This window comes from Nasonia vitripennis (assembly GCF_009193385.2).
Source record: "Nasonia vitripennis strain AsymCx chromosome 3 unlocalized genomic scaffold, Nvit_psr_1.1 chr3_random0004, whole genome shotgun sequence".
Taxonomy (NCBI): domain Eukaryota; kingdom Metazoa; phylum Arthropoda; class Insecta; order Hymenoptera; family Pteromalidae; genus Nasonia; species Nasonia vitripennis.
In genome coordinates, this window is record NW_022279623.1 from 1,017,640 (window position 1) to 1,034,397 (window position 16,758).

Genomic DNA, 16,758 nt, shown 5'->3' on the forward strand with positions numbered 1-16,758 from the left:
ACCCGTATACCCATCACGTGCGTGTACGTATCTCTTCCGCTCGTTGACGTCCGTACTGTGCTTCTCCGACTACTTTCCACTGTATATATATACCTATATATGCACCCTTCCGCAGCGGGACACCGAGGCCCGCATTAGCGCCGCGATCAATATAGGCGCCGCACGAGCCGTGCGTAGACACCGGCTATACTATATACTGACTCCAGCTCCAAAAAGTGTCGCAGGGGGGAACGAGGACACGTGATCTACACGCACGCGACGTGTATATGTATAGGGATAGATACGCTCGCGGTTCGTGCGGCCTGAGATTATTACACACGCTCGGCTTTTGGGGGTCGTCGAATGAATGAGAATGAATGTGTCTCGGCGCGAATTGTTTCTTCTTCTTGTTTTCGTCAATGAGGCTTTTGAACTTTCGTGAATAATAGATCGAATTGGGGGAACCTAGGTGAAGAGCCTTTGATATTTATAGCTTGGACTTTGAAATTACTTGCCGAGATGTAGCATCTCCTGCGTGCCTCTTGATGATCAAAAAATAAGCAAAGGTGATAACTAGAAGCTGAACTGTTCATATATTATGTGGTCTTGGTAAAAATCGAAATTCCGCGAGTATACCTATATCTTTAATTCTCAACGATCATATAAAATTATACGTAAAATTATACGTCTTCGATGTCATTGTTAAAACTTTGTTGAAGCTAAAATCAATATTGAATTTAACAGGAATATCCGCCGCGCTCCCTTTCACTATACACGGGTAGATTTAATAGCGATAACACTTTCCCTGTTGTGTTAACTGACGTTATTTCAGGGGGAGAACGGCCTTTGTTAGTTTAACGAATTCATGTTTGATCCTCGCAATTTCATTCGAGGCACAGCTTAATTAACGCAGCGACTATATACAAAATCAATTAACGAGGGAAATTCAAGGTATATATGTATCACGATTGCTCGCGCTTTCTTGGAATTTGCTTGATGATCCAATAAAATTATTATTTCAGTAAATAGGCAATGTAAATTAAGAAAAAAAGTAAAGAAGAGAGAGAGTTAAGTTTCATGCAGTATGCTTATCGAATTCGCCTTGGTAAGACCTCCCATAAGAGCAATGTATTTCACCCTAATTATTTATGCTCCAATTTTCGCCGCCTCATTTGATTTACACGTAAGTTCTTGGCGCTAGTGTATCCTTACCAAGGCGAACACTTTAGATAAAAATTTAACTTTTCTCGTACGTGTATATCGAAAAACAAGCATCTATAAAATAGTTACTCGTTATGTTACGTAAAAGTATGAGTTGAGAAATCGATAATTAGAGGATGCAATAGGGTGTGTAAAAAGATGGGCGTAGGATTTACAAGTGAAATACTGTATGAATTATACGTATCAACATTTATTCATAAATAATATTAAAATGAGCATAATGTGTTTTAATTATAACACATAAACGCTATAGCAGTTCTTTATCTTACAATCTAGGCCGAATTACGCACATAATCGTAATTTCACGCTTTCACGCTCGTGCGCGAGAAACAAGATTATTCAACTAAATTAGCTTAAACTTTTACCTTAACCCCTTCCGACCCCATTAACATTATTTTTATTATCTCATTGTTCTAAATTTTATATATTCATCGACTTCTACACATCATATGAAACTAATTTGGTTTGGCATAATATTTTATACATTTTTGTTATGTTTATTTTTGAAGGCAAGAAATTGATTCGATTTATTCTGGGCTCGGAAAGGACTAAACAATATTGATTTTATCATGACTGCATTTAAAATTGGTCATTATTTTACTTGTACTTGAAACAAAGACTATATAAACAATTTAAAGCACCAATATAGACGGGTTTTATAGCTATTTATGCACTTAAACATTTTTCTCAATTTCAACATGATAATTTGTCCATAGTGAAAATGGAATACATCAATATTTAACTTTTAGGTACAAATTTTACATCAATATTTTACTATAAAATTCCTATCGATGATAAACGAATCAAAGCCAGAAACTGTAGGTCGGTTACTTTCATTTTTTTTGAGCAGAATCCATCTGGTAACTATGTGGTTCTGTTATCAACGCAACAATTTATTAAATCAGCATTTAGGAAAAAGGCACTTTTGTTATCTTTCTACACGAACTTTTGCACGAGTTCATAACGCGAGGTAATCATTCTAAAACCAAATGAAAATTATTTTTGCTCATCCTAGGCTCCTACAAAATCTGTACTCATGAAACTGAAACAATTTTATATATTACTTTTGATGCGAGTGAAATATCATCTTATTCAACAACTAGTATGTATGACCACGTGCATAAAATGTTCTGTTATGAGATTACTTAGTTTCTTACAGATTCCTTCAAGTTGTATTTGGGTTAGCTTCAAAAAGCGATTATGAAGTAAATTGTATTATATAAAGTTTCGAATTTATTCAAAAACAAAATTTTTCTATGTAATTCAAGTAATTCAATAAATAGTCTACTTATCTAAACATTCTATTCGCACTTTTTCAAAATGCATAGAAATTTATCAAAATTAATTTAAATGCTTCTTTACACGATTTTGTCTGCATTGACATAATTTTGTTACCATCAATCTTTTTAAAGTTGATTTTCAATTGTTATGGAGAGCATAAATCTCTCAGTATATATTTATAAAACATAATCGTTATCGTAAACTTGTATAGTTCTATAAAATTGTAAATGGGAGATCGTTACTCCTGTTGTGACGGAAAAATCGTCTCGACTGTATATAGAAAAAATCTCAACTACAGACATTTACACTTTCATATTTACACGATTGCTATCTTTAAGTCAATGAATGAAAAAGCTTGTATTTCTTGTATCGACTGAACTATATCTGAAAAATTGATTAGTTTCGTTCATGCAAAGATACTGAACTAGTATAGTTTACGACTCTAATTTGGTCATTTTAACTTTTAAATACAATTAACTTATACTCTTGTGTACAGTATAACTAATTATACTCTTGTAACAATTCAATTCAATGCTTCCATTAAGCTGCGATCAAGATATTGTTAGTTCTTTTTATATATTGTATTTAATATAAACTTTCCAAATAGGTATCATCATATATTTATCAAACATATATAACGAAAATATAGGTACAGCAATTACCGTCGAATAGTTACTTAATATGTATAATATAATTTATGAATAAAAAAACTAATTGTATTTGACGAGCGATAAGTGTATACAGACTTATTTCACAGTCCGCAGATCCTCAAGTAAGTACCTAAGCAACAATCTCTTCAACAAACACAGTTCATTCAACGGAGGAAAAACTCAGTGACAGGAAATCTAAGTGGCATCGGCGCTTCATCACACGCACGCGCGCGCTCACTTAAGCTAATAATACAACTAGAAGTTCATAATAGGTAGATTAGTCTTACTATCTAGTCATTGCGATGTCGCTATGCACAGTAACGATCACGAGGTCGTCCAACGTCGTCGTCATTGCTTCTGGTTTGTCCAAGGGACCGGTTGCATCAGCGTGAGACTCGGAGTCGTTGTATCAGAGGTCGAGGGACGTGTTAGAGCCGTGATGATGGTAGTGATGGTGGAGCTGGGGTTGCACCACCGACTCCTCGTAGAGTAGCGGCTCCGCTTCCACCGGCATTTGCACTGCGAACAAAACTCTTCTCATGCACACACCTGCCTGCACAGTGTCAGTCTACGAAGCTTTAGCCGCGCTTGTCATCGACACTTCGACGCCGCCGGCCCTACTTTCGTGTCCCCCTGTATTAAAATGAATTAAAGGCTTTCTGAAATTTCGTTTAGTGAAAGAAATAAGTAGAATGAGAAGTGTGTGCTATTTTTAACAGTTTAATGTTACTCATGGGAAAACGTGATTCTGGAAACTTGGCTTACTATGTAGTTATTGGTTATGCAACTGGAAATTCAAAGCTTTGTTGTGAGCATGCTTTTGAGATTGCTGAAGTAGCCAATCTTGCTTTGAAGCATTTCATTTTGTGTATTACGGTAAAATTTACTTCTTTCACAAAAGAGATCGCTGCGCTACATTATAGCTACAAACGTAGGTTGAAGACATTTTTCAAGTGATAATTTATATTTAAGCTTGGCCGTAGGAATATACACATTTTAAAAATGTTCGTTTTATAAGGCATAAATCTAATTAACTCGAAAGGCAGATATTTTTAGATTTTAAAAACCAAACTTGCCAAGTATTTGAAACATTTTTCCTATGAAGCGTATTATAAGATTATACCAAGGAAATCGCGGAAGCATAAAGTACAAATGCATTCCATGAGTTATATACTAAAAGTTTCATGTATCATCATATATCTCAGAGAAAAACTAATGATTTGTACATATCATACAATTCGATGATAAACTAAACATGTAGAACTTTTTAATGAGATATTAATCACAAAAATTGAACGCTGCATTGTTTTACACACAAATTATTACATAAAAATAAATCCTACCAAAAATATCTTAATTCCCACAGAAAAACCAAACATCTATTCAAAAACATCAAACAACACTTTTTATTTTGTTCTTTCTAATGACAGTACTTGTTGCGCATGCCACAACCCACATCTTTATGTATAACTTGAATGAAAGAAATACCTGTAAACAGTTTACTGATTTATGCAAGCAAGATTTTTTTACACAAGAAAATACACAAGTTTGAAAGCGAAGTAAAGCAAAGAAAAGGAGAATACTGTCCCAAAGGTTATCACGTTTCATGCATTTTTACGAGCTCCAAAGGAATTATAACATCACATTATTATCATCAGAGTAGTTTCATGCGAAAGAATTCTTTTTACATACCTAATTAACTGATGGATTACGCGTTGTACTATAGGCAATTGTTATAAGAAGACATTTATACGTTGTTTAATTTAATAAATAGCAAGGAAAGGTCAGTTTAATTTGTTCGTGTATTATTTTAAGAAAAAAAAATACGTTTTTAGTTGTTTATCGTACAACATGCTTTATTGGAGCTCGTTACCGCATCCGATTGCTCGATGCTTTTCATTATACAGCTTGTATAGTTATACACACACATATATATATATATATATATATATATATATATATATATATATATATATTATATATATATATATATATATATATATATATATATATATATATATATATATATATATATATATATATATATAATATATATATATATATATATATATATATATATATATATATATATATATATATATATATATTATAAAAGTTTAAAAGATGCTTTGCACCTTCGTTCTAAATATAAACTTGATTAGCCACAACGTTACAGTATCATCTTTATTTCCGTTATTTTTGATTGTTGATTTTAGGTCTACCTGATTTTACGAGTTATTCTGCGAGGTGTGCAAGTTCTTCTGTGGACTTTCACGGGTCGCTCATATTGTAAGGTCATTAGATAAAAGGTGGTTATGTAGTCGATCGATCGGTTTCGGAAGCATTGGCATGTTGCTTCGAGATAAGAAACTGCTATATAGAAAATTAGTATTTACAAGCTGTGAGACGAAGTAGCCAAAAGATAAAGGAGCAAAAGATAGAAGAGTGTGCACTGAATTTTAGTGGAAAAGAGTTTAGTATTGTAGCTTTTTAAATGGTATATTTGTTGAATAATTGTTATTATCGACATTTCCGAGACTTTTAGACCGCAACGTCCGGAAGAACTAGGCGCCAACAGCACATCAGTGGTTACTGATATTCTACACGCTTCTATCGAAAAATCTTATTATCCAACATTGGTACAATTATTTACATTTTGTTAAGTTCCTTTAAGAAAATATGAAGATGTCTTTCTGAGATCATCTTTCTCTTATGAAAACGAAAAAGCAAAAATAGAAATATTTACAAAATGTTCAATTGTGAAAAATAAATTGACTCTTTTACGTAAACTAGTTACACAAATCCCTTTTTAAGGCTTAAGAATGCGTAAAAAAGTTCATTGTACATCTGTCCAGTTAACTAAATAAGGGCGAACAAATTATTTTTGTGTAGCACAAAATAAGCAAATTATTTGATAACGACTGGGAAATTAAGCTAAGATTGAATCTTGCAACTCATGAAAATACACTCAATTGATTTTTCTAAAAATGTTAATGGGTACGTGTTATCCAAAACCTCAAAGTGCGTTTTACGAATTTGAGATTCGTCGGACAACATTTTCTGTGGAACTACGCGATGGCGCGTAAGTTTCACATGAAAAAAATAATTTGTCTTTATTTTAATAGAAACAAAATATCTAATAAATAGTAACTGTAAAATGTTGCAACCCTTACCAATGATGCTCACTTATCCACTGCAAATAACACAGTCTTATCTTATATTCTTAAAAAAATAACAATTATTTACCGGCCGCTGGAACGTTTTATGCTACACTGATCGCGATATGAAAAACATTAAATGAGATCCTAAGAGAGAGAGAGAGAGAGAGAGAGGGAGAGAGAGAGAGCGCGAACGAGATTTTTATAATGCTATTTGATTGGACAGTGAGCATGATCGATTACAACAATGAATGTACCATTTTTCTTGGTATTAGACTTATGTACACTTATCGCGATTATTCACGCTTTTCTTTTTTTTCACTATTTCCACTTGTCAATTAATTTTAAGTGGTGAGTAGTGCATTCATTATTACAATCGTTTCCTAGTGTTTCTTTGATAACCTTCTACTTTGAGATCTCGTAGTAATCGTAGTACCATTTTTTTCGGTGACACCTTGCGCGCCACTGTTGCGTTGATTTTGATGCAGGTGATGATGATCGGCATACGGTATCCTGAAGAGTTGTATGTTCAAATGATCGCAAATTTCCGTGCAGACTTGTGCGCTATATCGAAGTAAATCCAAGGTGACCCAAATCTACGACAAAAATCGTATGCTACAAAGTTGATTTTAAAAATGCTTGATTAACTTGGCATAACAAATCACTTACGAAGCATAGCCAAAGAACGTAATACTCTTTGATGAAAAAGTTAAAGTACTGGTTGAGGAACAGCATGGCTGGTCCTATTAATGAACTATCGAGGTACTGCATTTCGTTTTTCGTCATGTGAGCAACCTATAAATAATCATTTCGAAATTAATCATTGTTTTATTTTCAAGTAAACTACCAGACATTTCTGAACGTTTGCTTTGCGTACCACGAGTCGGTTTGTGACTTTTGCAGCTACCATTCCAAACGCAAGTATGTACAGCGCCGGATGATTCTCGTAAACATGCTCAGCGCTCTTTCTATAGATTATAAAGGCTGGCACAACCACGAAACTGAAGGGTATGATGGGTGATAATACCGACGTTCCCTGCAAATTTTGTGTATCTTGAAATATCTTTAATAGGACTAATACTAGTCACTATTCGTCACAAATTCAGAAATGCGTGGACAATTCTGTTTCTATCTCCTCGAAATTTGCAAAATTTTTGAATTTGTGATAAATAGATATAAGCATTATACAGTGATTAATCATGTACACATCAATGTATACATCAATGCCATATACAAAAAAAAGCACACATAAAACAACACAATAATCATATTAGACATGTTAGTTATTATTAGTAATACAATGTTTCATCTGAAATTTAAAAACATTAATGTTAAAACAAAAAAAAATAAGTATATTAATATACGAGTATAGACATGTGTAAAGTAAAAACAATATAAAAAAATTAGCAACTGCGATTAACACGTGCTTCATGCTACGGCACAATAAGTTCAAAAAACCATGCAATTTAGTCACTAGGTTCAAGCATACAACTAAAAACAAGCGTCACGAACATTAAAATGTTCGCAATAAAAAAGCTTCTCTCCAAGCGTAGAATGATACGAAAAAGTTGCAGTTGAGCGCAAGAAACAAAGTAAAAAATCGGCAAATAATCGGCAAAAAAAGGTCAAGAAAAATCAATGACAGGTGAAGTGAATGATTATATAAGACATTTGAAAGACTTAGGCCCATCATATTCTGTGGTGAGTTAAATATACTGAAGAATAGAACGTGAAATGTTTTATACGTGAAAACCTGCCTAATAATGGTGTGCTAGTGAGTATAATAAAATTCTCGTACATAATCGAAAAAGACTTGAGATATAATAATGAACACGACAGATCGATTATTTTTTAGCTTACAATTATAGTAAGGCACTTTTATGGCTCAAGTCTTTAAGCGATAGAGATATACCAAAGAAGATTGAATTATGGGCCTAACTCGGCAGAAAAAAAATTTGGGATGCATTATACACATTGGTCCTACAATGATGATACGCTGACTTACTGCGACGGTGGAGCCATTCTTTCCGACACCACCGGCAAGAATGACGGACATGCTGCTGAGCGCAAGCAAAACAGCAACACCAACTGCGCCCCATAACGGAAAGATCTTCACTTCTGTGCCAGTGTATGGCAACTACATTGTGGGAAAGCGAAATTTCTCTTTGTTAGTCAGATGGATGATGAGTGAATATGCTTGCTATTTCTTTCCTTTTATTCGTAGAAACGGAAATGATTATTGCTAAATATTGCATTCGCCAATGAGGCAAATATTTTTAACGATATTTTGAAAATTTGTTTGCGACATGATTATTAAAAATTAAAAAATATTTAGCAACAAACGTTATTGAACTGAAATAAGTATTTTTCTCTCTAATCGGATATTTTTATGATTGGCTTCCTTTATTATAATTATTGATATATTGATGAACAATAAAGCTACGTCGCATCTATATTTTCTTTTTATAATATTATAAAGTTAATTAAAATATCATTTGTATGAATGGTTTAATAATCAAAACGTAATTCAAATAACCTTATAAAGTTAATTATTAATAAAGATTCTATGAATCATGCAACTAATTCAATTGATTATAAACGTGAACAAAGGGAAAATAGCGTTAAATACTTTGTGTGAATTTTATTTAAGTACAAACATTGTTGTAAAACACACATTAAAGTTATTAAGAAAATCAAACGATCAACTGAAACTGAAAAGACAAATTTTTGTCAAATAAAAATACAAACAATTTGAGGTTGTGATGAAGGTATATGTGATTTATGGAATAAAATTGGCCTGCGCTTTTGAAATCATTTTTACCTAAAGCAAATCACAACGTTCGACAGTGGCTTACAGTTTTCCCCATATTGATACATCATTGATAATAAGGCAACAATGATGAGGATGCCTAATGTTGCAAATTATTTAAATTATTCAAGTATCAAATGACGTAATATTTAAGTATCTTATGAATACCTTGAATACTTTCAAGCACCCTATGAGTACATATTTAAAAGAAAAAGAGAAATGTTCATGTAGAAATAAACTCTCTGAAATCTTCAATAACTTCTATTTGCAATCACATCAGCAAAAACTACTTTGAGTATCAACTTTAACAAACCAGAGTTTCCTTAATCAAGCTCTTTCTAAGATATAAAGATTTGGGATAAAAATTAATTTTATATTACATAAAACAATAGAATATATACAGTATTCATAGTATATGACACCATGAGCAGCAATAGAAAAGATGCGTTAATTTTGTTCAAGTCCTGTTAAAAAATGTGACAGGTTTTCATGAAAAAATAACTCAAATTTTTTAACAGAAATCTAAACATATTTCAGACTTTTAGCAAAGCACTCAAATTGAATTATATTTTATTATAAATAGTTTTTAAGTACAGCGAGCCTTGCAAGTGGTTAGACCTCTTATAATAAACATTTCACAAATAAAGGAAAAACCCAAAAAAAACTCGAAAATCATGATTCGGCCATTAAATAATAATAATAACAAAAAAAAACTTTTAATAAAAAAAATTTCTTAAAAAAAGAGATTTATTTCATAATAAACAGAATAAATTAAATTACTGTTTTAGAAAAAAAGTTTTTTCTGTACTTAGTAAATCATATGTAAAATTTTAAATCTTCAATTATTTTGTCAAATGACCGAATCATCTTATAGGAACATTTCCTTCAAACCAATATTTATTAAAAAAAAACAATGCTAAAACTTACTGCTATTGTCGAACCATTCTTTCCAACCCCACCAGATTCAAAGACTTTACAGAACTGAATGAACACATTAACGTAGCCTGCATAAAATGTTACTGCTACGAGATTAGAGTATGTACCCATGTTAGGCACTGGTATCTAAAAGAATTTGATAAATCTTTCTCATTAGAGATGATATTAAAAAGGTATTGAAGTCAATATTTAAAAATAATGATTTCTATAATTATAATTGAACATATTTCTGAAGATGAATTGATAAATCAAATGTGTTGTTGATAATAAAGGTATAAATATATAGATTTTTTAATGGAACATATAAAAATTTACATTTATAGATAATAAATCTAACATTTATAATAAAATTTAAAAAGACATTAATTATGAAATCTGCACACACATTTATTCAAACATTTTAAATGCGTGAAATGATGCAATGAAGAAGATAAAACCATTTGATTCTCGTCAATATTGTGAACTTTACATAAAAAGTATGAAAAAGCCATTTCAAAATAATCTTTTTTCATATTTTCGTACGTAGGTTGTTCCGCATTTCGCCTATAACTAATTTTTTATGTAGCCACCACCTTAATACGACATTTGTCCTATTACAAAATTTGTTTTACAAAATTCAAAAGCAATATAACTGCTAATGAAAAAAAAAGTTGATATATACCCTTACATATGTATACATGTATCTGGGCTAGTTCTTTCTGTGACCGTACTTAAATCGGAGGCCTGCACGAGGGGCTGCTGAATAGAAATTGTTTTAAAGTTTCTGCCTTTCCTTTCACTTTTACATTTTAATGAATTTTTATATTGTTTGAACTTGAACGTATTTTACCGTTATTATTACTATTATTATAAAATAAAATGAATCATTTTAAATGCACTTTTTTAATGAATGCAGCAAAATAGTTTTAGTTATATCAAATAGTAACAGAAAGGAAAGACTGTCAGTTACCAGAGTCTTTAACAAGCATAGAGAATGTCAAAAGAATTTATTAGTTGTTTATTGCCAAGAAATGGAATTGTGATTATAATTTTTTCAATTTCAAAATGGAGGAAAGCTTATGAAGAACTTCTCGCGTGAATTAATTTATTGAACTCCTCTCAGGTTGTGAAGATATATTAATTCATGCCATTAATAAGTTCAATGGTATATGGCTAATAATGTTAATAAAAATAGCTTTAGTTATATCATGACTATGACGATGAAAATAAATATTATTTCTTAAAATTCGACTAGTTTTAAAAGATGCAACTAAAACCTTCAAAATATGTCATTTTATGCTATTGAAATGGCTTAATGATATGAATTTCAAAAGCATGTTCGATAATGATTTGGTTTATGTACAAAATTTTTGTAAACCAGAGATTGCATTCTAAGAAGTCAAGCTGAAAAAGGAACTGAAATTTAATTTCAGTTGTTTACAGAAAAGGATGCCAATTCCCAGATTAGTATAAACGATGCAGCATGTCAGTAATTAAGTTCAGCGCCGCTCCTCATGCCATGCCAGATCCCGATTACATAGTTTTTTAACGTTATATCTTCAACCAAGAGTCTAGCTATCCAACTTACAGCCACAGTCGAACCATTCTTGCCCACTCCTCCGGTGAAAATCACCGAGAAGATGGTATACAAGTTTGCCAATGCACAGACCACTGTCATAACTCCTATCAAATATTTAAACTGAAAACCGTCTAAAAATGGTATCTGTAAGAAACGGATTTGTTAGCCTTCGATGGACACTAGACATTCTGATTATTCAACTTTTGTTAAGTATGCAAGTATTATACACATGTATGTATTGTACATTCAGAGGATATGTGATTTCAATGCTGAGAAAATTTTTCATTCGGAAATAAACACGTTTGACTCTTTAGATTACTTCTAGTAAATGTTTCACTTGTGTAATATTTGTTTTATCTACTATAAATATATTATCACGATCATTAAAAATTAAAAATTATGTTGTACTTATTAGTTATATTCTGAATTTTGACTTTCAGTAGTTTTTGTAATTGTCATTAAAAAGAAGAAATAATTTTTTTAATGAAAAATGTTATGTGTCAATGAGACAGAAATACAAAGTATTTAAATAATGTTCAGGATAGTTATTTGAATTTTTTTAGAGGTTTTGTGAAACCTACAATAAAAATAATTTAAGCGTTGATTTCGAAAGATGTTAATTTTTGTGACAAATTCAATAAATTAGTATACAGACAATTGTCAATTTAATCAAACTTGGGCAAAAGTCGTTAATTATGATTTTAAACAATTATTCAAATAAAATGAACTAAAAATCAAGAGAGAAAAAGTGCTTGTGCAATCTATTAATCATTTAATGTTTTGAAAATAAATCTATTGTCCACTCAGTGCTACAGTATTTTAAAATTACTTAGTCGAAGAAATTTATCGTAAAAATGATCAAATTTAAAAGCTATACGAAAAGAAATCAAATGAGAATAATGCTGAGATTAAAATATACTTTTCACTATAAATATTCAAATCATTACAATTAAATTTATAATTGTTATGATTTCAAATCAGCATGATTAGTTGTAGGAATTATAACAAGTATACAACCTCCTTCATCCAGATGCCAGGTCCAAAAATTGAAGAGATGAGATGAATTGCTATTATCGTAAATTGGGCTTCCGTCACATCAACTTTTCCAAACCTCAGAGATCCTAAAATGTTATTTTAAGAATTTTATTCTGACCAAACCACATTAATACACTTTCATCTGCTACATTACTTCATTTTCATATAAACTATTTGGTTAGTTTTACCTGACACGTATGTTTGCCAATGAGCACAGTAGAAAAGCGTCATGGCACAAAAGCATTGGAAAAACATCCATGTAGGATAGTAACCCAGTTGTACTGCTATACATGCTGACAGGGCAACAAATACTGAAAACATTCAAAATAGTTTAAAAAACTGTAGGTAATAAAATAAAATATATAACCTAAAGTCGCATTTTATGTTGTTTATTTTTTATGAAAAATAGGATTATAAGTACTCTAAAAATAATCATCACTAATTATAAAAAGAAAGTCAAACAGAAAGGTAGCATAAGTTAACCACACATACATATAGCGCAGGCCATATGATATTACTGTTCTGTTGTCACGACTTTCTCAATATCATTTTTTATTGTTTTGCCTCTGATAACAGCAGACAAACCCATACTGTAAGAAACCATAAATAATCATCAAGCTTTATCAAATCATAAGAAAACATTTTCAAGTACTTGGATAATAGTACATTTTACTATCAAAAAATACATTTTTAAGCTTACAATGTTTTGAACTTACTGTACACATGAAAAGTATACATAACTATTATTTATTCTAATCAGAGTCAAATAGGTATTTTATCGCAGTCTGCTGATTTAATTTAAATAGATTTAAATAACTCGATATTTTTTCTATTTCTGTTTCAAGTTTTTGAATTAGAAATTTAGTTTTACATAGCTCTGACTGTGTAGAACAGTTTACTTTCTTCATGCATTATAATGGTAATATAATGTTACCTGTTGAAATAGAATCGCAGCCATGATCAAAGAGTTCACCCAAGGGTGTTGAGGTGCCTGTTCTTCTTGCTTGTTTTCCATCAATAGCATCCAGACTTTGATAAAAAAACAGTCCAACTGCACACAAGAAACAGGCCCATCGTGGTGGCTGGTAGAAGAAATAAATAAATAAGTATAAGATAATGTACAAACAATTTCCAGTAAAAGGTATCATTGCAGTTTCAGAAGTAAAACTGCTTTGTCATTTAGGCATGATTTCTTATGCAAAACGGCAAATGAAATATTGCGTAAGAACGATTAGATGATAACAGATTAGAGTTTTGGATTAGTATGTTTGTAAATAAAAGAGATCAACAATAATCATTATGATTAAAAAAATTCAACTGCACATTTCCAATTCTTGTAAGTTTTTTAGAAATCTGTTAAGAGCTTATTGTATAAGAGATAAAGCTGATTCAGCAACAATTTAGTTATTTGGTTTAAAAATAGATCACATTTATATAACACCAACGAATTTCAATTATTGAGAATATATAGGTATCCAAGAGTTAAACAACAGTTTAGAATCGTATAAGATAAGTTATACACCAACTACTATTAGTTGATACACCTTCAAAAGTGCTTAATTGTTTTCAAGGTGATGCACAATCTAGTAGTAAGACATGATGACTCAAGAACTTTAGATAAAAGCTAAAAACAGGTATTTTTCATTACTGCAATTATAACATTACTTTTGCAGATGTCAAGATAGACACTGCAGTTAAGTCAATAAAAATTTTGAAGCATAGTGTATATGCATAAAAAGTCTGCGCAAAAAACCAAAACAGCCGTTCTGGCATTTTTCAGGCATGAAAATATTGATCGATTGCAACAGTAAGTGACAACAATAAACAATGTTCTCTCATTGAGCATTGAGCAACAATAATACACATTCCAAGAAATTATTGAGCATATAAATATAAATGATGAAGTTAATATAAGAGTTTTATCATTAGTATCTCCTTTGTAATGCCTCCCACCGCTGCACTGTTTTCAATGACAAACACGATTCTAAATAAAGTATTGAGTGAAAAAGTGGCAAACGACTACTTAGAGTTGAAAATTATTCACATCGGAGCAAACAAGAATTCGCGTCACTAATAGAGGGAAAGAGCGTGCGTAGGTATATGTGCGCGATATAAAGCAGCAACGACAAAAATGTATAAAAGAGCAAGAGAGCAAGAAGGATATAGAAGTTGGATATATACCTCGGCCTTGGCATCGGGGCTGTACCAGACGAGCACGAGGGTGGTAACGATGTTGACGATGAGGCCGAGGACGGTGATGAGGTTAGGCGCGAGCCATATCGGCACCTTGCTCACGAGCCAGTCCCACCAGGGCTGCAGGAAGCCGTCGAGCAAGCTGGCGCTCGAGCAGCTGTACTTGTGTTCGCTGAGCCGCTTCAGCTGTCCGGGCGACAGGATCTTGTCCTTGTGAAAGAACTGCATCTTGGCGGCAACTCTTTCCGCTCTTCCGCGACGACGTTTCGCCTTACTCCTTGAAGACTATGCACCACACTCTGGCCGTTACGTTGCGTTACTGGACATATGCAGAGGGATGATGTCCTCTTGCTTGATACTGTTACTGCCACGGGCCACGAGGTGAATCTGCAGAGGTAGAGAGGACAGCTCCGTTAGAACCAGGGGCAGCCGCGCGCGGCGACGACACGCATCGATTACGAGCTGGCTCGTATACGAGTGGAGATTTCCCAGCCGCTAGCCGAGTTCGCCACTCACTACTCGATATGTTGATCACACCACGTATACTCGCGCGCCGCCGCCGCGAATCAAGTCGAGGGAAAGAGAAGTCGTCGTCGCTCTTATTATAATCGTGTATATATATGTATATCTACATATACATATAGCTATACCTATATAGGAAGCTGGTGGAGGAGGAGGAGGAGATATGAATACCTCTTCCGTGCACGAACTTTCCTACTACTCGCGCTCTCCTCTCCTTCGCGCGATATCGCGTGTGCTCTTTCCTTGCCGCTCTCTCTCTCTCTCTCTCTCTCTCTCTCTGAGGCTCTCTCAGCTCTTTTGCAGACTCTCTCGCACCAAGTATATATAAGAACTATAGTGTATACTTAACTTATAATATATATCGGCTATCCTGTTCCTCAGGCTCCGCGGTCGGTCGACGCCGCTGTCGCTGCCGCCAATGCAATTCGCTCTTGCGCGAGGGCGCGACACGTCCAGCAATGGGTAAGCCTTTAAGGTAGTTCACTGGCTGCAGTGGTGCTCAATTAGGGTTTTTATTAGGAAATTCCTTTTTTAAGATACCATATCATTTAAGATAGTGTTATCTAATGTCAAAACCTTACAATTCATAGTATCAAACATTAGAATGGAGATATAAATTGTTTAGAGTATTAAAATACTCTCAAAACTTGTAAGAGGGAGAAACACTGCGCACCTATATAGATATACTGATAGCATGGGATGAAAACTTTGAATTGTTGTATATTAAAAAAAGCCTCGTTTGCCCTATCCAACTTTTTCTCCAAGATTTGTATTGCTATTTTAAACCATAAGCTAGTTTTTTAAAAATATTCTAAATAATTCACTTCGCTATTCAACTAAACGTCCTCAAAATTCGGACTTGGTATATATAGACTTCCCATGTTAAAATACAAAATTTCAAGGTTCAATATCTCTAAAAATAATGTCGCTTGGGGGGTAAAAAAAATACCACGTTGTAGAGGACACTTAATTGAATATGTAAAGAAAGTTTGAGAGATATCCTAAGAAAATAAATATTCCGATTAACTACCTTAAGGAGTATGTTCGGAAATGAAATTTCGGTTAGTAGTTAGGTTGGTAGCCCTACGCTAACCAACCGCCCGACGTTCAGCGCGTGTAAACCGTAGATGGTTAGCACAGCTGATTGTTCGGATTCGGAGCAAGTCAATGTTATTGCAATAAAGCATAAAGTTGATCTATTTATCAAGACATTATGAACGTAATTGAGGTGTTTGATGATATCCTATCATCGACCGATTCTAATAGTGATGAACAAAGATAGTGATGTAGATGAAATGTTTGATGACATTTTCGATGATTATGAAGCCAATGATCATCGTATTCCACGAGTTGAAAATTTTGTAGTTAATGTTGTACACAACCTCAAACCTCACATAGTCACATGGCATGCTCATC

The 16,758-nt window shown here is 32.8% G+C and overlaps 1 protein-coding gene across 12 annotated transcripts; it reads right to left on the bottom strand.

Moving 5' to 3' along the window:
* Positions 1-1,370: 1,370 nt before the first annotated feature.
* LOC100118853 (cholinephosphotransferase 1) lies at positions 1,371-15,622 on the bottom strand. 12 transcript variants are annotated; one of them, XM_016988205.2, is made up of 12 exons: positions 15,471-15,622; positions 14,809-15,207; positions 13,562-13,709; positions 12,816-12,938; positions 12,610-12,713; positions 11,602-11,736; positions 10,026-10,160; positions 8,295-8,426; positions 7,167-7,325; positions 6,959-7,084; positions 6,726-6,885; positions 1,371-3,650 (listed from the first exon to the last, which is right to left on the bottom strand). In XM_016988205.2, exons 2-12 carry the CDS (start codon positions 15,046-15,048, stop codon positions 3,541-3,543), a joined length of 1,572 nt encoding a protein of 523 aa, XP_016843694.1. In that variant the 5' UTR covers positions 15,049-15,207; positions 15,471-15,622; the 3' UTR covers positions 1,371-3,540. The 12 variants fall into 12 exon arrangements, with proteins under 12 accessions (XP_016843694.1, XP_008208952.1, XP_031781468.1 ...); XM_008210730.4 differs by lacking the exon at positions 15,471-15,622 and having other exon boundaries at positions 1,371-3,764; positions 14,809-15,412; XM_031925608.2 differs by lacking the exons at positions 10,026-10,160; positions 15,471-15,622 and having other exon boundaries at positions 14,809-15,412.
* Positions 15,623-16,758: the final 1,136 nt, after the last annotated feature.